Source organism: Xenopus laevis, chromosome 1L (genome assembly GCF_017654675.1).
Source record: "Xenopus laevis strain J_2021 chromosome 1L, Xenopus_laevis_v10.1, whole genome shotgun sequence".
NCBI lineage: Eukaryota > Metazoa > Chordata > Amphibia > Anura > Pipidae > Xenopus > Xenopus laevis.
This window is the reverse complement of record NC_054371.1, coordinates 224,789,007-224,814,063: the sequence shown is the minus strand read 5'-3', so window position 1 is coordinate 224,814,063 and position 25,057 is coordinate 224,789,007. Positions and strand designations below refer to the sequence as shown.

Here is a 25,057-nt window from a genome sequence, read left to right as displayed (position 1 = left end):
TGACATGGGGCTAGACATATTGTCAGTTTCCCAGCTGCCCCGAGTCATGTGACTTGTGCTCTGATAAACTTCAGTCACTCTTTACTGCTGTAATGCAAGTTGGAGTGATACCCCCCCCCCCCAGCAGCCAAACAACAGAACAATGGGAAGGTAACCAGATAACAGCTCCCTAACACAAGATAACAGCTGCCTGGTAGATCTAAGAACAGCACTCAATAGTAAAATCCAGGTGCCACTGAGACACATTCAGTTACATTGAGTAGGAGAAACAACAGGCTGCCAGAAAGCAGTTCCATCCTAAAGTGCTGGCTCTTTCTGAAAGCACATGACCAGGCAAAATGACCTGAGATGCACCTACACACCAATATTACAACTAAATACACTTGCTGGTTCAGGAATGAGATTTTATATTGTAGAGTGAATTATTTGCAGTGTAATTTAGAAATAAAAACGACATCATAAAAATCATGACAGAATCCCTTTAAAAAAACATTGGTGGTCAGGGCCCCCATACAAGTTAAAAAAACAATTGGTGATCAGGGCCCCGTATAAAAGTTTTCAAAAAAACATTGGTGGCTAGAACACCCCCTATAAATTAAAAAAGAAAAATACATTTCCGCGGCTTCAGGAATTCAATTTGGATCTTCTCGCGGCTTCAGCTCTGTTTGTGGCTTCGGGTCTTCAGGACTTTGCCTCATCGGGACTTTGGCTCTTTGGGACTCATCGGTTCAGCACTGTCAAAGGGGCCTGGCTAATTCGAAAAACACAGCACATCCAGGCCCCCCTTTAGGCCTGGGCCTGGTACAAATGTACCCCCTGTGGCCCGCTGATGGCGGCCCTGCATACGCCCATTAAGTTCAACCCTTCCCTCAATAAAACCAGGATGGCTCCACCCCCCATTCCATAAACTTTGCCCTTAAAGGACCAGTAACATAAAAAAAATTGTTTCTACATAAAAAAAAGACACATTTAACTTTAAATTTGCAAAGTCGCTATTGAGAAACAACTTACCGATTCTCCGCTTGCACTCGGCGACAGGGAGACAATCCATTGTGCGGTGCTCGATTTCTCCTCCCTGCCTTCTATAAGAGAAAGCCAGGGAGGAGAAATTGAGCACCGCACAATGGATTGTCACCCTTTCCATTTCTGAAGAGGAGTTAAATGTGTCTTAGTGGGTTTTTTTTCGTTAAGTACAAACTAATTTTTAAAAAAAAAAAAAAAAAAGAAATGTTACAGGTCCTTTAACCCCTTCTCATCCATTAATGTAGGAGAGTATGTGAGAAAGTTGAGACCAGCAACCCTGCATCAATACCTTATTTCTGATATCAATACCTTATTTCTGGCATCCCAGGGTTCCAGGCAGGGGCTGGAGAGCGCTTTTGGCAGTTATAGTAATTTTCATAAGGAATGGGGGCTGCAAAGAGAGTAATGAGATTATTACAACCTTATTCTGCCCTAGGGTTGCCACCTGGCCTGGCCGGTAAAAATGATGGTTGTTCCCAATGTTATTAATAGGGAATAAAGATAAATATATATAGGAAGGTCAGTGATATGATCCCAATGTTATTAATAGGGAATAAAGATAAATATATAGGAAGGTCAGTGATCCCAATGTTATTAATAGGGAATAAAGATAAATATATAGGAAGGTCAGTGATATGATCACAATGTTATTAATAGGGAATAAAGATAAATATATAGGAAGGTCAGTGATCTCAATGTTATTAATAGGGAATAAAGATAAATATATAGGAAGGTCAGTGATCCCAATGTTATTAATAGGGAATAAAGATAAATATATAGGAAGGCCAGTGATCCCAATGTTATTAATAGGGAATAAAGATAAATATATAGGAAGGTCAGTGATATGATCACAATGTTATTAATAGGGAATAAAGATAAATATATAGGAAGGTCAGTGATCCCAATGTTATTAATAGGGAATAAAGATAAATATATAGGAAGGCCAGTGATCCCAATGTTATTAATAGGGAATAAAGATAAATATATAGGAAGGTCAGTGATCCCAATGTTATTAATAGGGAATAAAGATAAATATATAGGAAGGCCAGTGATCCCAATGTTATTAATAGGGAATAAAGATAAATATATAGGAAGGCCAGTGATCCCAATGTTATTAATAGGGAATAAAGATAAATATATAGGAAGGTCAGTGATCCCAATGTTATTAATAGGGAATAAAGATAAATATATAGGAAGGTCAGTGATCCCAATGTTATTAATAGGGAATAAAGATAAATATATAGGAAGGTCAGTGGTCCCAATGTAATTAATAGGGAATAAAGATAAATATATAGGAAGGTCAGTGATCCCAATGTTATTAATAGGGAATAAAGATAAATATATAGGAAGGTCAGTGGTCCCAATGTAATTAATAGGGAATAAAGATAAATATATAGGAAGGTCAGTGATCCCAATGTTATTAATAGGGAATAAAGATAAATATATAGGAAGGTCAGTGATCCCAATGTTATTAATAGGGGAAAAAGATAAATATATAGGAAGGTCAGTGATCCCAATGTTATTAATAGGGAATAAAGATAAATATATAGGAAGGCCAGTATTTTTCTCCAGAAAAGGTGGCAACCCTATTGTGCCCCCAGCAGCAGAATCCCATTATAAGTGTCAGGCTGATATACAGAATAAATATGAGATCAGAAAACAAGTCTAGTGAAAAGCTGATTTCTCAGCATGAGTGGCGGCCGGGCATGTTTCCCTTCCACTGAGATAAAATCCTGAGCATTTGTTGGACCTGCCAATGACTTTATAGATGGATTTAAAGTCCAAGTTGGATACATGACTTTCCCTTTGCCCTAGAAAGATCATTGTACCAACTCAGAACTGGAGAGGACAATCTGCAACGAGTGGCCCAATCCCAACAGAAAAGTAATAGTTAACACTTGTTCAGCACTCAGAATTCCAACTTAGTATTCATCTTGGAGATGTAACTCCCATTTAAGTCAACTTTTTGGAACTCACATTCTTGGTTTTGTTGAGAAGCATGATCAGACTGCAATGCCAGAATAACAGAGGATCTTCTAGTGGACTCAGGCCTGAATGGGCTCCAACCTTTAGTTATTTCCATCATGGGTCAATCTAACAGCTATAACATTTAGCAATATCTACATGTAATTGTTTCACAGTTGGGTCTGGTTGGTGGGTTCTCTGGTGGACTTGAAGAGGCCCAGTCAAAACCTACAGCAAGAGAACCGCTGAACAAAAGAGAACAGGGAAAGCAAAAGCAAGTGTTTGAGCTTAATGGGAAGTGGTGGAAAGAATCACTGGGAAGCAGAATTAGTGGGAATAAAGCTGAACAATGAAAAGGTTATGGTGGAAGATAAAAGAAGGGGCAGCAGATGTACGAGCAGCCGAGACCAGGGAGGAGAAGCAGATAACAGGAGAAAAATATTAGAGAAAGAACAGAGGGAAGGGAACCATATGGGGAAATAAATACAAGGAAATTGGTATGGGGCAGGGAGAAGTGAAACAAGTGTCAGAAGGGTAAGTATAGAGCAAGTACCGTATAAGGCAAAGTAAAATGTGAGAGGATATTAAAGGAAGACGAGAGGTTTACAGTATGAGAGCACATAAAGTAAATAGGGATAGGGGAATTCACTAAAGGTGAGCGATGAGGAAAAAGGAAGAGTAGAAGGACATCAGGAGCAGAGAAAGAAATGCTGCACTCACTGCATATTGTATTCTGTTTCTACCACATATGCTTTAAAGGAACAGTTCAGTATAAAAATAAAAACTGGGTAAATAAATAGGCTGTGCAAAATAAAAAATGTTCCTGATATAGTTAGTTAGGCAAAAATAAAATGTATAAAGGCTGGAGTGAGTGGATGTGTAACATAATAGCCAGAACACTACTTCCTGCTTTTCAGCTCTCTAACTCTGAGTTAGTCAGTGACTATAAGGGGGGCCACATGGGACATAACTGTTCAGTGAGTTTGTAATTGATCCTCAGCATTCAGCTCAGATTCAAAATCAACAGATATGACCCATGTGGCTCCCCCTCAAGTCTCTGATTGGTTACTGCCTGGTAACCAATCAGTGGAAAGCAAGAGAGCTGAAAAGCAGGAAGTAGTATTCTGGCTATTATGTTATATATCCAGTCACTCCAGCCTTTATACATTACATTTTTGCCTAACTAACTATATTAGATACATTTTTTATTTTGCACTGCCTATCTATTTACCCAGTTTTTATTTTTACACTAAACTGTTCCTTTAATCTTTACTCTGTACTAAGGTAGCTGACTGTAGGATCTTTATATTGGTTTGAAAGTACCTGGTGGGACGTTTCCCGTCTTGTGACCTTCTATGAAATATTCAACGTCCTTCTCTATGTTACATCCTTCTAAAGCTTTCCGGACCACTTCACACATCTGAGGAACAGAAGAAAGTGCCCGACAGTTACACGGGCTTACACTTATTTAGTAAAGGGTGAATGTATTTTTTCCCATAAAATTTAAATTTGACAGTTACTACAAAGTGAGTACAACTAAAAAATTTTTGTAAATTGAATTCGCATTGGTGAAAATCCACCACTAAAGCATATTCCCAGCAAAATGTAATTTCTCCATGGCAAACTACCATTGAATTCCACATTTGCATCTTATTAGCTTTGTCATATACCCCATGCATGTCATTGCATTATGGTGAAATTAGCTATACAGGTATAGGATCTGTTATCCAGAATGCTCGGGACCTGGGGTTTTCCGGATAACAGATATTTCCTTAATTTGGATCTTCATACCTTAAGTCTACTAGAAACTTATGTAAAAATGAAATAAACCCAATAGGCTGGGTTTGCCTCCAATAAGGATTAATTATATCTTAGTTGGGATCAAGTACAAGCGACTGTTTTATTATTACACAGAAAAAGGAAATCATTTTTATAAAGAATTATTTGATTATAATGGAGTCTATGGGAGATGGCTTTTCCGTAATTTGGAGCTTTCTGGATAACGAGTTTCCGGATAACAGATCCCATACCAGTACAACGTTACAATTGTAGGCGGGGGGAAAGAATTTGAGCAGAGACTTTACATCAGCATTTCAGCACATGGCAGTGGCATAATTGTGCCACTGCAAATTGCATCTACTCTGGACAAGCCGCTCATTTCCCATTGGCTGATGGTCAGTAGGCAGGAATGGAACCATCCCTTTACCAAGACAAACTGAGCATCTTTTTTTAGTTTTAACCAACAAAAACAAATATTTCATTAATTCCGACACAAGATAACGGCACAACAATGTTTGGGGATGACACCCGTTTTCCACCTTGTATCCCAATCATCCAGTCAAGCCAAAGCACATCTGATGTAAATCTTACCACATCGATGGTTACACATTGCTGGGACAGCTGATTGGCATGCGTCCACACCGCGTTCCGGAAGAAATTTACTCGCTCCCATTCCTGATTCTCCAAAAACTGCAAATACGGGGAATTGACAGTCACAACTTTGATGGTGGAGCAATAAAATGCACCAGCTATAACATTAGTTAATAAAAGCATCCAAACATGTACCGTGGAACCCAACTGCTCAGCCGGTGATTGCATAACAAACCTGAAACAGCGTGGATCAGCTTTCAATCTCAGCAATCCTATTGGGCAGGGAGCTGTGGTTGCGCTCTCATCCGTTAGCCACAGCTCCCTGCCCAATAGGATTGCCCACTTACAGCATTGGATTTTGTACTGATTTCACAAATGAAGGAAAAGGGGCAAAAAGCCAATTTATGGCACTACCCCAAAAATAATAATAAAGTCAAAAATGGCTATAGTAAAGAAATTAAAAAATTAGGGATTCATTTTGGATATGGCCGAACCCCCGAATCCTTCACGAAAGATTCGGCCGAATACCGAACTCAATCCTAATTTGCATATGCAAATTAGGGGTGGGAAGGGAAAATCAATTTTTACTTCCTTGTTTTGTGACAAAAAGTCACGTGATTTCCCTCCCCGCCCCTAATTTGCATATGCTGAACCGAAGGCCGATCCTGGATTCTGAACCGAAGGCCGATCCTGGATTCGGTGCATCCCTGTGGATTCATGTATACAATACAATAGCATAAATTAAGAGTTTTTTTTCAAAAACAATAAACCAAAAAAGTGGTTCAAAGTTTTAATCCATTTATTAGGACAATGCAGATGAAGACCTAACACGTTTCATGCCTACTTACTCATAGGCTCCAGTAGGCACGAAACGTGTTAGGCCTTCACCTGTATCTAATAAATAGATTTGAACTTTTAACCATTTTTTTGGTTTATTGTCTTTGAAAAAACTCATACTTTTTGCTTTTATTGTATATAAAATATGTATAATATACATGCATCCACAGACTGGGGTGAACTGAGTGTATTTTTTCTAGGGATGCACCAAATCCAGGATCGGCCTTCAGTTCGGCCTTTTTTAGCAGGATTCGGCCGAATTCTTCTACCTGGCCAAACCGAATCCGAATCCTAATCTGCATATGCAAATTAGGGGCAGGGAGGGAAATCGCGTAAAATACTTTTTACTTTTGTATTTTGTAGTGATACCCAAAGCATAAAACTGATTTGTACACACACTTGTGTTGAGATCATGGGGTTCACATGGGGCAGAACAACACGTTTCAATGCAGTTATTTGAGTGGAGTTGTTAGTGAAATGGAGCAAGGGGTTGCCGTATAGAGAGAGAGGGGCATTGAAGCCAAATAAATGACATTACCTCGCAGGAGCTGACATGATCCTTTTGCCAGTCTTCCCTTATTTTGTCAAGTAAGAAGATATTTTGTTGGTAAGACTTATCTGCAAATCAGAATAAACACAAACTAATAATTAATGAATGAGACAGCCAATGGAAAGCATTAACTACAAAGAACAAAAATGGGCACAGCAATGGCCACCCCTATGTCTGCACAGAAAGAGGCAGGAGCAAACATCAGTCAACTTTTTAGCATCTTTCCAGCTCCACCTAACTACCCCCCAAAATTTGAACTTAAATGGGATAACTAATAAAGCGCCAACACGCTGCAGAACTCATTGTGATTGGCTGGATCAGTGATGATGACAGAGGTTGGGCCTCACCATCTTGAAAGACCAGTTCTACTGAACTGCTGGTCTCTGTGAGACACAATAAGTGGAGTAGAGGGAAAAATGGTGATCATGAGACAAGAGGAGATTAGTCTTGACGTAATATTCATGTAATATATATTGTGTAACAAGGGAAATGAGTGTGACTTGACCCAACCTGGAACCAAAAAAGGACATTAGATAAATGAATCTGTAGCCATTCACAGCATTAAAGTTTTTACTTTCATTATCATGTACCAGATTCACCGGATCAGCAACATGGAGAGATTTGCAGAACTACCTCACGTGTAACCCAATAGTGAGAGTGACCAATAGTATTACCAGCGTTTTATAAATGGAAGCGACTCACCTGCAGATTCGGCTGTCACCTTTGAATGTGCCAGTTTAGCAAAAACCTAAAAGATCAGCAAAAAAGTCTTGGTTAGTGGGTGTTAGCAGAATGCCTGATTCCCCAACCCCTCCAATGGTACAGACCCAGTCCTAATTTTAGTCCTATTATAGGCTGTATATGTTTTATAGTGTGCAAGGACTCTTGTGCCAAATTTGCCCTCCCTCCTTAATGGCAAATTACCCATGGGAGACAAAAGGGGAGGAGAAGATAAGCAAAGAAGGTGGTGGTGACATCATGAGGGTCCAGGAATCCAGGAGACCCAATTGAAACTCTGGTCCTGCTTTTTAATACAGCCAGTTGCTCCCTGTGTCTCCCTTATGTCCGAGACATGGAAAGAAGATAAGAAATACCAAATAAGGGTGAAAGAATTAAAGAGGAGGAGAGGAAAGAAGGGGGGAGGAACATGATATAGAATAAGAATGTATAAGGTAGTAGAGAGAATACAATGATGAGAGGGGTAGTAAGGAGAAGGTAAGTGGAGGAATGAGAATATCTGGGTGAGTTGCCATTGGCTGAGCTCTACACTCATTACCTTGTCTTGCTGTTTGGTATTCACCATATTTTTGTAACAGGCCACAGCTTGTTCAGCTTCATCCTTCTCCCGACATCTCTGCTCATAATTCCTCTTCGACTACCAGGGGGAACAGAATTCAAATATCACCATCAGCCCCATAAATCGAGATCGTATCTACTGTGGTTATGTCAGTGGAATAATCCAGGCTGTATATTTAAAGGGGAACTAATGCAAAAATGAAAATGTAGTATAAGCTTCATCATACTGAAATAAGAAACTTTCTAAATACAATCTATGAAATATTCTGTACTGTTTCTGAAATAATCAAGTTTATCTTCACTATTCCTCTCTCAGCATCTGTTTCTCTTCATTCTGTCTTCATGCAGCAGTTGGGTGTCAGATATTCATTAACAGTTAGATCCAATATATCTTATAGGGGGGCTCCTTTTGCCTAGAAGATGTATTAGAGCTCACTCTATTAAAATCACCAGACATCATGTCTCTCTACATGCAGGATTTGTGCAAAAGGCAGTTATTTTGTTAGATTTTGTTTGTACTGGAATCAGTTATTTGAGTGATCTCTAATACATCTGCTAGGAAAGGAGCCCCCCCTATAAGATATATTGGATCTAAATAACTGTCATTTAATATCACCCAACTGCTGCATGAAGACAGAATGAAGAGAAACAGATGCTGAGAGAGGGATAGTGAAGATAAATTTGATTATTTTAGAAATGATGCAGAATTTTTAAATGATTATATTTAGAAAATGTCTTACTTCAGTATGAGGAAGCTTATATTAAATTTTCATTTTTGAGATAGTTCCCCTTTAAATTGCAGGTAAATCCAGTCAGGTCCATGTGTCCTTTCATCTCCCATGCCAACACAATACCAGTAACCTTGTGGCACGGAATTGATAAAAAAGGGAGAACTGTAGGACCCAATAATAAGATGGTACATTTATGCTGGCACTGCAGATTCTATGGCACAAAAAGGCTAATAAGACGATTAAACCTTTAGTACCCCTTTATATTGTTAATACTGCCACACATGGCAGATCAAATCCCTATACAGGTATGGGACCTGTTATCCAGAATGCTCAGGACCTGGGGGTTTTCAAATAACGGGTCTTTCCATGATTTGGATTACCGTACCTTGAGTTGGCTCAAAAATCTCTTAAACATTAAATAGACCAAATAGCATTGTTTTAGCTCATTTACCTTATATCTACTGTTTCATTATTACAGAGAAAAAGGAAATCATTTTTCAAAATGTGGATTATTTGATAAGAATGGAGTCTATTTGCCATCCCATAATTCAGAGCTTTCTGGATAACAGAATTCCAGATATTGGATCCCATACCACAGTGTAGCTTAGGTTTTGTCCCATTGACCTACATACTGCTATATACTGTATAAGCCTAAATCGAATTAAAATAAGAAGATGTGAATGCATAATTTCCTTTCTGATTTACCAGCTATTCCTGCACAGCTATTCCCCTGTACTAAGCACAATTCAGCAGGAACAGTCCCCTAAGTTTGCTCATAGTCTGTACTGAGAGATCCCATAAAACTATGGCAGCATAGGTATCCCCTGTACTAAGCACAATTCAGCAGGAACAACCCCTAAGTTTGCTCGTAGTCTGTACAGAGAGATCCCATAAAACTATGTCAGTAAAGGTATTCCCCTGTACTAAGCACAATTCAGCAGGAACAGTCCCTATGTTTGCTCATAGTCTGTACTGAGAGATCCCATAAAACTATGGCAGCATAGGTATTCCCTGTACTAAGCACAATTCAGCAGGAACAGCCCCTAAGTTTGCTCATAGTCTGTACAGAGAGATGCCACAATAGGGATTTTTAAGTAGTATAGTGAGAGTAAATAAAGGATAACACATGTTTTATCAAGAGAGCAAAAAAACACTTACCTCCATTGTCTTTTTGTACTGCATCAGTTTCTGTTTATGAGAGGTGTCCATAATAGCTTCTATCTGCAAAGAAAGATGATAGTGGATAAGATGATACTGAGGTTTTCTCTGCGGACTCTGTAGGAGGAGAGATACTGGATCTTGCAGAGTATTATTATGGGGCAAGGAGTGAAGGTTGGGAAGGTTACAGTTCAGCACCAGCTAATAAATAGTTGCTATAGATCCTGGTAGGCAGGAGTTGCAGTTAAAAGTTGGTTTGTAGCCTCAGCAAAGAGTTGTGCCATAAAGAGCCATTAAGCAGGTGCACCTTCATATTAATACACAACATTTAGACACAGGCCTGACCGACCAAAGAAACATAAATGTAAAACGTATGTTGCTTTACTGCAGTGCTGGACACTAATAAGGGTCAGGTCCAGTTCTCTGTATTTTTCCAAGACTTTTAACAAATAACTTTAAAGCCAACTGGAAAGAGGCTAAACCTCAAATAATAAGGACCCCTATTTTAAACGGGTGGTTCACCTTGTAGTTAACCTTTAGTATGTTATAGAATGGCTAATTCTAAGCTCATTTTCAATTGGCCTTCATTTTTTCTTTTTTTAATAGTTTTTGAATTATTTGTCTTCTTTTTATGATTCTTTCCAGCTTTCAAATGGGGGTCACTGACCCCATAAAAAAAACAAATGCTCTGTAAGGCTACAAATGTATTGTTATTGCTGCTTCTTACTACTCCTCTTTCTATTCAGACCTCTCCTATTCATATTCCAGTCTCTTATTCAAATCAATACATGGTTGCTAGGGGAATTTGGATCCTAGCAACCAGATGTCTAAAATTGAAAACTAGAGAGCGCTGAATAAAAAGCTAAATAAAATGAAAACCAATTACAAATTGTCTCAGAATATCACTCTCTGCATCACACTGAAAGTTAATTTTAAGGTGAAGCACCCTAAGTCTATATACCTTCCCCTCCCCCAGGACCCATGTCTCATTGCCTCCAGTAGTGGAAGCAGTAGGTGTGGGGGGGGGGGGCTAGCATTTACAATTTACTGTAGTTAAATAATAGATTTTAAAAATTGGATCTGTTGCAGGCGTTAGTTTAGAAAGCAAATTTTAATGAGGCACTTGCTTACAACAGATATTAAAGGAGACATTTTGTGTGAAAAATAAGAATGTACCAGTGCATTATACTCATTTAGATAGAAGAATTGTGCTGAAAAAAGTAGTGTTTCAGGCTGATTTATTGAATTTTTCAGCAAAACCCCTAATAATCCCTCCCTTCTCTTCCACTTCCTGCTCCCTGGCTGTGCACTCAGCTCACTGCACTGTAGGACAGGAACCAATCAGCAGCTAGCAGGACCTGATAGGGAACTGAAGCCTGTCTGTGCTTGTGTGACTGCAGGGCTGTGATTGGCTGTCCCCCTCCTACTGTGCTTCTGGTAGGGACCATTGGGAGCTCCAATAAAGAGGCTATAACTACCAGTTGAGATTGCAATCCCTATTAAAATTTTACAATTATTCAGATTTCTTCTAATCTTCCTCCCAAACCTCATCTTTTTACTGGTGATATGCATTAAATATTCTGGATTAGTCTTTTCAAGTGAAGCAACCAGTTCCTTGATTTCTTATTTTGCCTTCTTATATATAACACTTGTTGCCTCTGACTTCCATCCTATTAACTTCCTATTACTTATTCCTATTACTAATTCCTATTACTTATTCTTATTACTAATTCCTATTATTAAATTCCTATTAATTATTCCTATTACTTATTCCTTTTACTAATTCCTATTACTTATTCCTATTACTAATTCCTATTACTAATTCCTATTACTTATTCTTATTACTAATTCCTATTATTAAATTCCTATTAATTATTCCTATTACTTATTCCTTTTACTAATTCCTATTACTAATTCCTATTACTTATTCCTATTACTTATTCCTATTACTTATTCCAATTACTTATTCCAATTACTTATTCCTATTACTTATTCCTATTACTTATTCCTATTACTTATTCCTATTACTTATTCCTTTTACTAATTCCTATTACTTATTCCTATTACTTATTCCTTTTACTAATTCCTATTACTAATTATTATTACTTATTCCTGTTTCTTATTCCTATTACTAATTCCTATTACTTATTCCTATTACTTACCGTATATACTCTAGTATAAGCCGTCCCGAGTATAAGCCGAGGTACCTAATTTTACCTCCAAAAACTGGGAAAGCTTATTGACTCGAGTATAAGCCTAGGGTGAGAAATGCAGCAGCTTCTGGTGAGTTTCAATAAAAAATTGAGGGTTTCTGCTCCCATTGGAGGTGCCGGCGTCTTGTTTTTGGATGCCGGCGAATATTCTTGGAGACTATTCTTGGAGACTATTCTTGGACGCCGGCGACTATTTTTAGGCGTCGGCGACTATTCTTAGACGCCGGCGACCGTTTTTGCGCTTGACCCGAGTATAAGCCGAGGTAGAGTTTTTCAGCATATTTTGTGTGCTGAAAAACTCGGCTTATACTCGAGTATATACGGTATTCCTATTTCTAATTCCTATTACTTATTCCTATTAACTATCCAAGTAAAGCCACACAGAGTGACCTTTAAAGGCAACATGAACCCATTACAATTGTAGGTTTTACAAATATATCATTTACAGTACAAAACAAGTGTCCAAGAGCAGAACCAACAGTCCCACTGAATATATATATATATATATATATACAGTATATAAACTAGTTGCTTACTTCCATATAATAACTTCAGCTTGTGCATTGTATAACACCTTCTTATCTGTAATGTATTTTAGTTGTTTTCCAACGCCTCCTTGACACTTACATTCACACGCCACATAGATCAGTCACTTCTCTGGCTCTCGCCCCCACACTGTGCACTTACTTATAGTTTGGTTTCAGACCAAGGCTTAAAGCCCAGACTGTGGTTACTAAACACAAACACACGTGTGCCATAAAGAACAGCAGCCTGATATGTCTGTTATGTAACTAAACCTGAATTGTCACATTAAATATGGAACCAGCCCTGTTGTTAGTGATGATCTGACAGAACCAGAAAGCAACATGAAATCAGCATCATTAGCAGTTTCCTTATAAACAGACCTTTCTGGGAGAATCCTCTGTGAGTACTGAGGTCCCACATGTTAGTATGAGTGTGAGAAAGACACATAATCCACCATCCAAGTGTTTCCTCTGACTGTGCAGCTAATGTAATAGCCCTTGTACTAGCACCAGGTATAGTAGGGAGAGATGGTGTCTATAGTAACAGTGGGATAATAGTCTCTGGGAAGGGAGTGTGACTGTGGGATAGCAGGTATAGTAGGGAGAGATGGTGTCTATAGTAACAGTGGGATAATAGTCTCTGGGAAGGGAGTGTGACTGTGGGATAGCAGGTATAGTAGGGAGAGATGATGTCTATAGTAACAGTGGGATAATAGTCTCTGGGAAGGGAGTGTGACTGTGGGATAGCAGGTATAGTAGGGAGAGATGGTGTCTATAGTAACAGTGGGATAATAGTCTCTGGGAAGGGAGTGTGACAGTGGGATAGCAGGTATAGTAGGGAGAGATGGTGCCTATAGTAACAGTGGGATAATAGTCTCTGGGAAGGGAGTGTGACTGTGGGATAGCAGGTATAGTAGGGAGAGATGGTGCCTATAGTAACAGTGGATAATAGTCTCTGGGAAGGGAGTGTGACTGTGGGGATAGCAGGTATAGTAGGGAGAGATGGTGCCTATAGTAACAGTGGATAATAGTCTCTGGGAAGGGAGTGTGACTGTGGGATAGCAGGTATAGTAGTGAGAGATGGTGCCTATAGTAACAGTGGATAATAGTCTCTGGGAAGGGAGTGTGACTGTGGGATAGCAGGTATAGTAGGGAGAGATGGTGTCTATAGTAACAGTGGATAATAGTCTCTGGGAAGGGAGTGTGACTGTGGGATAGCAGGTATAGTAGGGAGAGATGGTGCCTATAGTAACAGTGGATAATAGTCTCTGGGAAGGGAGTGTGACTGTGGGATAGCAGGTATAGTAGGGAGAGATGGTGCCTATAGTAACAGTGGGATAATAGTCTCTGGGAAGGGAGTGTGACTGTGGGATAGCAGGTATAGTAGGGAGAGATGGTGTCTATAGTAACAGTGGATAATAGTCTCTGGGAAGGGAGTGTGACTGTGGGATAGCAGGTATAGTAGTGAGAGATGGTGCCTATAGTAACAGTGGATAATAGTCTCTGGGAAGGGAGTGTGACTGTGGGATAGCAGGTATAGTAGGGAGAGATGGTGCCTATAGTAACAGTGGGATAATAGTCTCTGGGAAGGGAGTGTGACTGTGGGATAGCAGGTATAGTAGGGAGAGATGGTGTCTATAGTAACAGTGGATAATAGTCTCTGGGAAGGGAGTGTGACTGTGGGATAGCAGGTATAGTAGTGAGAGATGGTGCCTATAGTAACAGTGGATAATAGTCTCTGGGAAGGGAGTGTGACTGTGGGATAGCAGGTATAGTAGGGAGAGATGGTGCCTATAGTAACAGTGGGATAATAGTCTTTGGGAAGGGAGTGTGACTGTGGGATAGCAGGTATAGTAGGGAGAGATGGTGCCTATAGTAACAGTGGATAATAGTCTCTGGGAAGGGAGTGTGACTGTGGGATAGCAGGTATAGTAGGGAGAGATGGTGCCTATAGTAACAGTGGGATAATAGTCTTTGGGAAGGGAGTGTGACTGTGGGATAGCAGGTATAGTAGGGAGAGATGGTGCCTATAGTAACAGTGGATAATAGTCTTTGGGAAGGGAGTGTGACTGTGGGATAGCAGGTATAGTAGGGAGAGATGGTGTCTATAGTAACAGTGGATAATAGTCTCTGGGAAGAGAGTGTGACTGTGGGATAGCAGGTATAGTAGGGAGAGATGGTGTCTATAGTAACAGTGGATAATAGTCTCTGGGAAGGGAGTGTGACTGTGGGATAGCAGGTATAGTAGGGAGAGATGGTGCCTATAGTAACAGTGGGATAATAGTCTCTGGGAAGGGAGTGTGACTGTGGGATAGCAGGTATAGTAGGGAGAGATGGTGTCTATAGTAACAGTGGGATAATAGTCTCTGGGAAGGGAGTGTGACTGTGGGATAGCAGGTATAGTAGGGAGAGATGGTGCCTATAGTAACTGTTATTTCCACGGAAAATAAAGTTATTGTGATGCTACAGTATTTAATTAATTATTAAACAGACTGTACCTTTTTTCGCTCCTGCCTCTGCCTTTCTCTGTATTCCTCCATCTTTCTCGCCTCGTCCCGTAGCGTTTGCGCCAGTTGAATGTGACTCTGACCAATATTATCAATTTCTACAGAAATAAATGACATAAAACCGTAAGGAATTTGCCCGTAACATTAACTCATTAAATTGCGCAGAATTGTTTGGGGAATTTAAAGAAACAAAGAGGTGATAGTACAGGAGACAGACAGTATGAGGTTTCAGTTACTCTACTCGCTGCCCAATGGGACCCACCATATAGATATATATACTGTATATACTCAGCACAGGAACTCATGAAACTACTCATTACATTGGTTTGTCATATTAATCATGACAGTTAGAAGGTGCTGTTTTTGGCAGTTTTTCTTGGAAGTCGCTGGGCCTTTAGTTTCTTCTTGTTTTATGGGGCAACAGAAATTGTGACGTGTCCCTGTGGAGATGTCGCTCTGAATTTAATTAATGGGAACAGACAAATGGAACTGTAAATGGGGGGTCCCTGCAATGACCCACATGTTTCTCAGATTGGAAAATCAGTTGTGAGCAATGAGATGGCTCAGTCCCAGGAATCCAATGTAAGAGATGCTGATTCTATATCCGGGGGGACTTACGTTGTTTGAAGACATCAAGGGCTCTCTTGAGGGTGCTGGGGGGAGACACAGAAGGGACCATTAGACTTGTCTTATTAAACTGCCACCAAAGTGATTGTAACTGTCAGCAGCGTCTAAATACATTATTTCTCTTCTTAAAGGGGTTGTTCACCTTTTAGTATGAGTGAAATTCTGAGACAATTTGCAATTGGTTTTCATTTTTTATTATTTGTGGTTTTTGAGTTATTTAGCTTTTTATTCAGCAGCTCTCCAGTTTGCAATTTCAGCAATCTGGTTGCTAGGGTCTAAATGACCCTAGCAACCTTGCAATGATTTGAATAAGATACTGGAATATGAATAGGAGAGGCCTGAATAGGAAGAGGAGTAATGAAAAGTAGCAATAAAAATACATTTGTAGCCTTACAGAGCATTTGTTTTTTAGATGGGGTCAGTGACCCCCCTTTTGAAATCTGGAATGAGTCAACAGAAGAAGAAGACATATCTTTCAAAAACTATAAAAAATAAATAATGAAGACCAATTGAAAAGTTGCTCAGAAAAGGCGCCATTCTATAACATACTAAAAGTTAACTTAAAGTTGGACCACCCGTTTAATGATTTCCAAAAGTCTTCCTGCTTTAACACAAGAGACTCTCACGCTGTCACTAAATATTAACTGTGTTGAGCTGAGGGTGTTGCAACATTCTTTAGATAAAGTTTCCAAATTGTGATCTTTCCCCCAGAAAGTGAGTGGGTGAGACAGAGTTGCACAGCGCTACTGCATCTGGATCACTTGCAACTCAGCCCGAAACTGAAAATGGACATTTTATTAAAGGAGAACTAAAGCCTAACTAAAGAAGTAGCTAGAAATGTTGTACATTCTGTTTTGTGCTTCTGTACCAGCCCAAGGCAACCACAGCCCTTTAGTAGTAAAGATCTGTGTCTCCAAAGATGCCCCAGTAGCTCCCCATCTTCTTTTCTGCTGATTCACTGCACATGCTCTGTGCTGCTGTCACTTACTGAGCTTAGGGAGCCACTCACAATATACAGTACACATAGAATCGAAATGTCACAATATAAGGCTGATTAGTAATTAATACACATAATTACTACATGGCAGCACAGAAACCAGTGCAATTAGCATCAGAATTGAATAATCAGCAAACCTGTAGCATCAGCTTATATTACAGCCAGGGAAGCTCATTTTCTGCTGGATAATTAGTGACGAGCCCTAAGCTTAGCTTCTCAACAGCCAATCAGAGCCCACTGAGCATGTGAGTGTCACAGACACTTTCCAAGATGGTGACCCCCTGTGACAAGTTTGAAGTCCTGGATCATTGCTGCTATTGACAAGCTGAAACTTTAGCCTCGTGCAATAAGTTCACTATATAAAATATGGCATTTTTAGCCATTTCATTTTTAGGGTTTAGTTCTCCTTTAAGCACTGAAATGTAACTACTGTAAGTGACGCCCCAATGTCCTTTCATTCCACATTCTCACTGGCTTTATAGTCATCGCTATGAAAACCTATATCTGTCCATCCCTTTATGAGTCTGATCCATGAAACAATATAGGAGAAATCAGTTCCCCCCCCCCCGGGTCTGTTCATCATCCGGCTTCTGCTATATTGTTTTAGGAGTCAGAATCAACAGTGCAGAGAATATAAACAGCTAGACAGACACTTGTTTTCAATAGCAATTACATTTAAGCATATAATTAAATCATAGAATTGCTTCCTTCTTTTATAGGAAAAGCATTTGCTATTGTGCAAAGAGGCGTTTTTAGGTGCAGTTCCCCTTTAAAAAGTTCAGTCATAGTTCATATGGTTTCAGAGGTGTGAGAAGCAATGTTTCCGGCTTCTGCAAAAACCCAATCGTGATCTCTCCAAGTCTCCAAGCTGAGACCCAGACAGGACAATGCATGAGTCACAACTTACAGACAGACACAAGGACAAGTCTCTGGACAGGGGGACGCAGGACTTACTTTATTTCCGTCTGTCCACATGGTTTCTTCTTGGTCAGGTTAACGAGATCTTTTCCATACTTCTCTTCTATGCTGGCCCTAAAAAAAATATATATATATATAACACTTAAGACTTTTATAAACAACTAGGAATGTTGGGAGTTGTAGTTCTGCAACACACACGCACCTATTTACAAATAATAAGGACTGTATAGTGATATATGCTGAAGGGATACAGTCACCCCATAACAACTCCCCCAGCATAACTTTTATTTGCACAGACTGCATATTCAGCTGGCTTCTGCTACATTGTTTCCGAAGTCAGAACCAGTAGTGCAGTGAAGATAAAAGAGGTAATTTGGATAGGCCAAGTGGGGCTAAGTGAATCTATGCAGAGGTGCAGAGGACTCATATACTGTTATACAGGCACATTTTGTTAGGCCGCAACTGCCAGCTGTAAATGGCCCCTAGTTTCCCGCACGTGGGTTTTTTTGTTTTTTTTTTCTCCATTTTGGAACATGTTAAAGTTTTAATTGTATCATGTGAGTCCCCCGGCACAAGAGCTGCTTTTATTTGTGGCCGGTGCAGCGGCTATTTCAAGGAAGGGACGGATGCCCTGCTATAAAAATGAGAAGGGGAAATAACAGTTTAGAGCAAAAGTGGAAGAGGGAAATTGCAAAAGCTGAAGTAATAACAGTGAGAGAATTTAGCAGAGACTTCCGACCCACGGGGTGCGAGGAGATTAGTTTCACTGCTGGGAAGTCTCAGCATATTGACTGGAAGTACTGGAGGAAACAGTGGCCAAACTAGAACTATTAATTACATGGCCCGCCCACTGCCTGCAGGCTCCACCCACTCCATGACCCAAGAATGAAGGGGTAGAGCCTGCAGGGCTCCAGTGGTCCCTGATTTGCATTTCCCCCCGTGGCAGCCCTAACCAGGACCACTATCGGGGGCACAGGGGGTGCAAGTGTACCTGGCCCTGAAGCCTGACAGAGCCAAAGCCGTGCCGCCCTTCCGAAGTCCCGAACCGCAGAAAAGCCAAAGTCCTGAAGCGTCGAAAAGACCCGAAGCCACGAAAACAGCCAAAATTGAAGTCCCGAAGTAATGAAAATACCAGAAGTCACAAAAATAGATGAAATTGAAGTACTGAAGCGGCAAAAAGACCCCAAGTCACGACAACAGCCGAAACTGAAGTTCTGAAACAGCGAAAAGACCCGAAGTCGTGAAAGCGGGCGAAAATGAAGTCCTGAAACGGCGAAAAGACCCAAAGTCACGAAAGGAGGCGAAGTTGAAGTCCTGAAGCCTTGAGTTCAATTCCTCTGAACACCAATGTGTGTTTTTTTTTGTTTTTTTTAATCCCCTGGCCACTAATCTATTATATTAATACTCTATAGGCCCCTGCCAAAATGTTTTTTTTAAAAATATTCTGTGGGGCCCTGGCACCACATTTTTTTTTAACTTACGAGGGTGCCCTGACCATCAATAGATTTTTTTGTGTGTTGGGGGGGTCACCTTTGTTGATATTTGTGTGGTCTTTTAACTGTGGTGTGGAGTGGGCAGGATCTGGGGCAGGGCTTGTGGTCTGGGGTGGGCCCGTGCGTTCTAATGGCGGCCCTGGCCCTAACAGTAACACTTTGCTCTGTAATGCAATTAAAGGAGAAGTAAACCCCAAAATAAAATTCTGCATCATGCCCACCTTACACCGAAACCCCATCATATTTTCTTATATCAATAAAAAGAGAGGAAATCAATGAGCCATAGCAGCCCTGCAGTCCTCCAGGTGGGCCCCATGAATAAAGGAGGAGCCAGAGCATCTCTGCGGTCTTCCAAAAGTTTTTCTACATACTCATAATGACTCTTAAAGAGGTTGTTCACTGTTAGTATGATGTTGAGAGTGATATTCTGAGACAATTTGCAATTGGTTTTCATTTTTTATTATTTGTGGTTTTTGAGTTATTTAGCTTTTTATTCAGCAGCTCTCTGGTTTGCAATTTCCGCAATATGGTTGCTAGGGTCTAAATTGGCCTAACAACCATGCACTGATGTGAATAAGAGACTGGAATATGAATAGGAGAGGCCTGAATGGAAAGATGAGTAATAAAAAGCAGCAATAACAATACATTTGTTGCCTTACAGAGCATTTGTTTGTTTTTTTGGTAAATGGGGTCAGTGACCCCCATTTGACAGCTTATGAGAGTCAGAAGAAAAAGGCAAATAATTAAAAAAAAACTATAAAAAAAATGAATACAAACTGAAAAGTTGCTTAGAATTGGCCATTCTATAACAAACTAACAGTTTACTTAAAGGCAAACCACCTCTTTAATGACCTTCGTCTGCCCTGGTAACAGCCTACCTGCCGCAGGTCTAACCACACATTCCATTTCCTGCCCAGAGCATGTCACCAGAAAACCATGTCGCTTCCCCTTTAATTTATGTAAAACAGAGCAAATGCCACAGGGCACAAAGCAAATATCCCTTTATCTGCCGTTTCTCCTTTATTCTATTAAAACGTTCAATTTATTCTAATAAAGCAATAAAAAAAATGGATATCAAACAGGAAGGGGAATTATCAGCAGATACACGGCAAGGGATATAATAAAGGGACTTATTAATATATTATTATTATTTTATCTACACGGGTTCCCTTCTCACAAGGCAGATCAGAGATACCAGGGTCTTATCTGGGATCCTGTGTTATAATCTATTAAAGGGGAACTAGTGCTCTGTATGTGTTTGCATATGAACAGGCTTTATCTGCAACTGCCGCCTCTATCTGGATGGAGAAATGATAAAGTAGGTAAATGAGTATGAAGGTGCATATCACACTCACCCTCTCTATACAAGCCTTGGGCTACAAAAATATACTGTGTCCATCAAGTTCAACCTTTTTGTGCAAGTGAAACCTGCCTTACTGCTTGCTGGTCCAGAGGAAGGAGAGCAGCCCCACTTGAAGTGTCTTCCAATCAGAGACTCCTGCCCGTGTGATATCTGGGTTGTTCACCTTTGAGTTAACTGTTAGTATGACATAGAGACTGATATTCTGAGACAATTTGCAATTGGTTTTCATTATTAATTATTTGTGGTTTTTGAGTTATTTAGCTTTTTATTCAGCAGCTCTCCAGTTTGCAATTTCAGCCGTCTGGTTGCTAGGGTCCAAGTTATCGTAGCAACCATGCATTGATATAAATAAGAGACTGGAATATGAATAGGAGAGGCCTATGAGTAATAAAAAGTAGCAAAAACAATACATTTGTAGCCTTACAGAGCAGTTGTTTTTTTTAGACGGGGGCAGTGACCCCCATTTGAAAGCTGGAAGGGGTCAGAAGAAGACTAAGGCAAATAGTTAAAAAAAACTATTATGAAGACCAATTGAAAAGTTGCTTAGAATTAGCCATTCTATAACATACTAAAAATGAACTTAAAGGTGAACCACCCCTTTAAGGTACTTTTGGTATATACAGAAGAGAGGCCCAATGTGTGACCCTCACTGGGTTTTGAACAGCAGGAGGGCCTCACAGCAGACATTCCTTGTATATCCCGGGTATATCAAATGTGTGCTCCAACCTTCCTGCATTATCAGAGGTTCCCTCTTCTCTGCCTTTGTTCCTGTAGGGCCCGTAGTACAAATAAGGTTTGTGAATTAACCAATCAGGGAAAGAGGAACAAAAAGATTTACCGCACTCCGTCACGCCCATTCATGGCCACACCCCCTAAATACTAAATCCATTTCACAAAATTGGGCAGGTTATGGAATGTTTGAACACATTTCTGGGGGTTTTAGGTTTCAGGTTTTATATCTTATGACAGTTTTGCTAATGAAAGTGAAGTTGCCCTTTAAGCTGCGAGTCACAGTTTCCACATGAGACCCGCTTACCTGAAATAGTTACAATTGTTTCTTTGCTTATCTGAAATAGTTACAATTGTTTCTTTGCTTATCTGAAATAGTTACAATTGTTTCTTTGCTTATCTGAAATAGTTACAATTGTTTCTTTGCTTATCTTAAATAGTTACAATTGTTTCTTTGCTTATCTTAAATAGTTACAATTGTTTCTTTGCTTATCTTAAATCGTTACAATTGTTTCTTTGCTTATCTTAAATAGTTACAAATGTATCCAAGTGCACCTGCCATGTATTCTGGGCTCAAGTTTTAGAAACTTTGTTTGGGGCATGTAGTATCACAATTTCTGGCAGCCTCACCTAAAACTGCCTGGTCAGACCCTGCAACTGCCGGGAGGGCAGGGAATATTAAGGGCCCAATGGGAACTGCAAATGATTTTGCTGTTGGGCCCAATAAGTTGCCGGAATGTTTGGTGGGGTGGAAGTGTAACCCTAGTAGCTGCATCTTGTAGACGTGTTCCTGAGTGATCTGGTAATCTTATTTATATATACACAAGGACATTTAAGAACCATTTAATAGATACACATAAAAAAAAGCAAGAGCATTCCTGCAGTCTTCCAAAAGTTTTTCTACATACTCATAATGACTCTTAAAGGGGTTGTTGGCCTTTAAATTACCTTTTAGTATGTTATAGATATTCTGAGACAATTTGCAATTGGTTTTCATTTTTAATTATTTGTGGTTTTTGAGTTATTTAACTTTTTATTCAGCAGCTCTCCAGTTTGCAATTGAAGCCATCTAGTTACTAGGGTCCGAATTCCCCTAGCAACCATGCACTGATTTGAATAGGAGACTGGAATATGAATAGGAAAGGCCTGAATAGAAAGAGGAGTAATAAAGAGTAGCAATAATAATATATTTGTTGCCGTACAGAGCATTTGTTTTTTAGATGGGGTCAGTGACCTGTGTCAAAGGAAGAAGGCAAATCATTTAAACAACTATAAAAAAGAAAAAGGGAGACAAATTGAAAATTTCTTAGAATTAACAATGCGATTATATACTTAAAGTTTCTTGGACTTAATCCTTTATAACATACTAAAATTAAACTTAAAGGTGAACAAATGCCTGATTGCCCCTCCCCCAGTGAACGAGCCTTTCCTTGCCCTTTAATCTTTCGCTCATGTATTATTGCTCTGGAGTCGTAACTTACCTTTCTTTCAGGAAATCTTCATATTCCTTTAAGTTCTTCCTCCCGTCATTCATATGTTGGATGAGACATTCATACCCAGCGATGCTCGTGATATCAGTACTCTGCAAATACGAAAATAAAAAATGCCTTTTAAAGATAGAAGGTCTGTTAATTCTGCTACCATGTTTGGGGAGTCAGAACCAGCAGTGCAGGGAATATACACTACTTACAATAGCGATGACTCATCACATAATGACAGGACATTATTAATGAACGTATTTGGGGAGAGTCGCTGAGAATGACATTTACATACAGGTTTTGGGAGAATTTCCTCTGTAACAGGGAAGACAAATAACATCTATATGAGAAAATATGCAAAGTGCAGAGCAGCCGGGTTTAACAGTCACCTGATTTTCATGACATTTCTTGTTAACCTGTGACTTCCTCATACTGGGGTTATATAATTCTATTGCCACCACGTCTAGTAACCCAAAGTAACCAATCAGCAATAGCCTTTATCTGGCAATTATCAAGGTTGCTATGCATTATGGGAAAATCTTTAACAAAGACCCCCTTCCATTACAGATGTGCCCAACGACAATCGATTCATATATAAAACCCATTATAGCCATGTGGCTGTTCCTGCTGAATTGTGCTTAGTACAGAAGAATACCTATGCTGCCATAGTTTTATGGGATCTCTCTGTACAGACTATGAGCAAACTTAGGGACTGTTCCTGCTGAATTGTGCTTAGTACAGGGGAATACCTATACTGCCATAGTTTTATGGGATCTCTCTGTACAGACTATGAGCAAACTTAGGGGCTGTTCCTGCTGAATTGTGCTTAGTACGGGGAATACCTATACTGCCATAGTTTTATGGGATCTCTCTGTACAGACTATGAGCAAACTTATGGTCCCCATAGACGCGACGATTCTTCTTGCCGAACGACCGATTTTAGGGAAGCCCGACCGATCCTTCGAAATTATCGTGCGGTTAGTGGTATTCGAACGATCGTACATCTTACGATTTTTCGTCCGACATCTGTCGGGAAATTGATCGGCCAGGTCAAAAAATCTTTGTCGGTCCCAGTGCAATCTCTCTATGTTTGCAGGGCCAAGCAGGCAGCTCCCCTTTGTTTTCCTGGTAAATTGGTCTTTTTAGTTGATGGTCAATTAGTACGATCGTTCCGAGAAAATCGTGGTCTCACGATCAGGATCTGATCTTTTAAAAATCTCAACATCTATGGCCAGCTTTAGGGACTGTTCCTGCTGAATTGTGCTTAGTACAGGGAATACCTATGCTGCCATAGTTTTATGGGATCTCTCTGTACAGACTATGAGCAAACTTAGGGGACTGTTCCTGCTGAATTGTGCTTAGTACAGGGAATACCTATGCTGCCATAGTTTTATGGGATCTCTCTGTACAGGCTATGAGCAAACTTAGGGGATTGTTCCTGCTGAATTGTGCTTAGTACAGGGAATACCTATGCTGCCATAGTTTTATGGGATCTCTCTGTACAGACTATGAGCAAACTTAGGTGCTGTTCCTGCTGAATTGTGCTTAGTACAGGGAATACCTAAGTTGCCATAGTTTTATGGGATCTCTCTGTACAGACTATGAGCAAACTTAGGGGCTGTTCCTGCTGAATTGTGCTTAGTACAGAGGAATACCTATACTGCCATAGTTTTATGGGATCTCTCTGTACAGACTATGAGCAAACTTAGGGACTGTTCCTGCTGAATTGTGCTTAGTACAGGGAATACCTAAGTTGCCATAGTTTTATGGGATCTCTCTGTACAGACTATGAGCAAACTTAGGGGCTGTTCCTGCTGAATTGTGCTTAGTACAGAGGAATACCTATACTGCCATAGTTTTATGGGATCTCTCTGTACAGACTATGAGCAAACTTAAGCCGGCCATAGATGTTGAGATTTTTAAAAGATCAGATCCTGATCGTGAGACCACGATCTTCTCGGTACGATCTACGAATTTACCATCAACTAAAAAGACCAATTTGCCAGGAAAACAAAGGGGAGCTGCCTGCTTGGCCCTGCAAACATAGATACATTGCACTGGGACCGACAAAGATTTTTTGACCTGGCGATCAATTTCCTGACAGATGTCGGCCGAAAAATCGTAAGATGTACGATCGTTCGAATCCCACTAACCGCACGATAATTTCGAAGGATCGGTCGGACTTCCCTAAAATCGGTCGTTGGCAAGAAGAATCGTCGCGTCTATGGGGAGCGTTAGGGGACTGTTCCTGCTGAACTCAGTTTAGTACAGGGGAATA

The 25,057-nt window shown here is 40.0% G+C and overlaps 1 protein-coding gene across 2 annotated transcripts in view; it reads right to left on the bottom strand.

The window, feature by feature from the left end:
- Positions 1–25,057, bottom strand: part of pstpip2.L (proline-serine-threonine phosphatase interacting protein 2 L homeolog) — a 41,453-nt gene that overhangs the window by 6,087 nt on the left and 10,309 nt on the right. For both annotated transcript variants that reach the window (XR_005965028.1, NM_001092114.1), the window contains 11 exon segments: positions 22,783–22,883; positions 17,753–17,830; positions 15,793–15,827; positions 15,166–15,272; positions 9,931–9,993; positions 8,022–8,120; positions 7,448–7,493; positions 6,734–6,813; positions 5,359–5,457; positions 4,312–4,408; positions 1,333–1,414 (listed from right to left, as the gene is read on the bottom strand). Coding sequence is in view for 1 of the 2 variants with exons in the window: in NM_001092114.1 (NP_001085583.1) it covers positions 1,333–1,414; positions 4,312–4,408; positions 5,359–5,457; positions 6,734–6,813; positions 7,448–7,493; positions 8,022–8,120; positions 9,931–9,993; positions 15,166–15,272; positions 15,793–15,827; positions 17,753–17,830; positions 22,783–22,883 (887 nt within the window). In the remaining variant the exon portion in view is untranslated.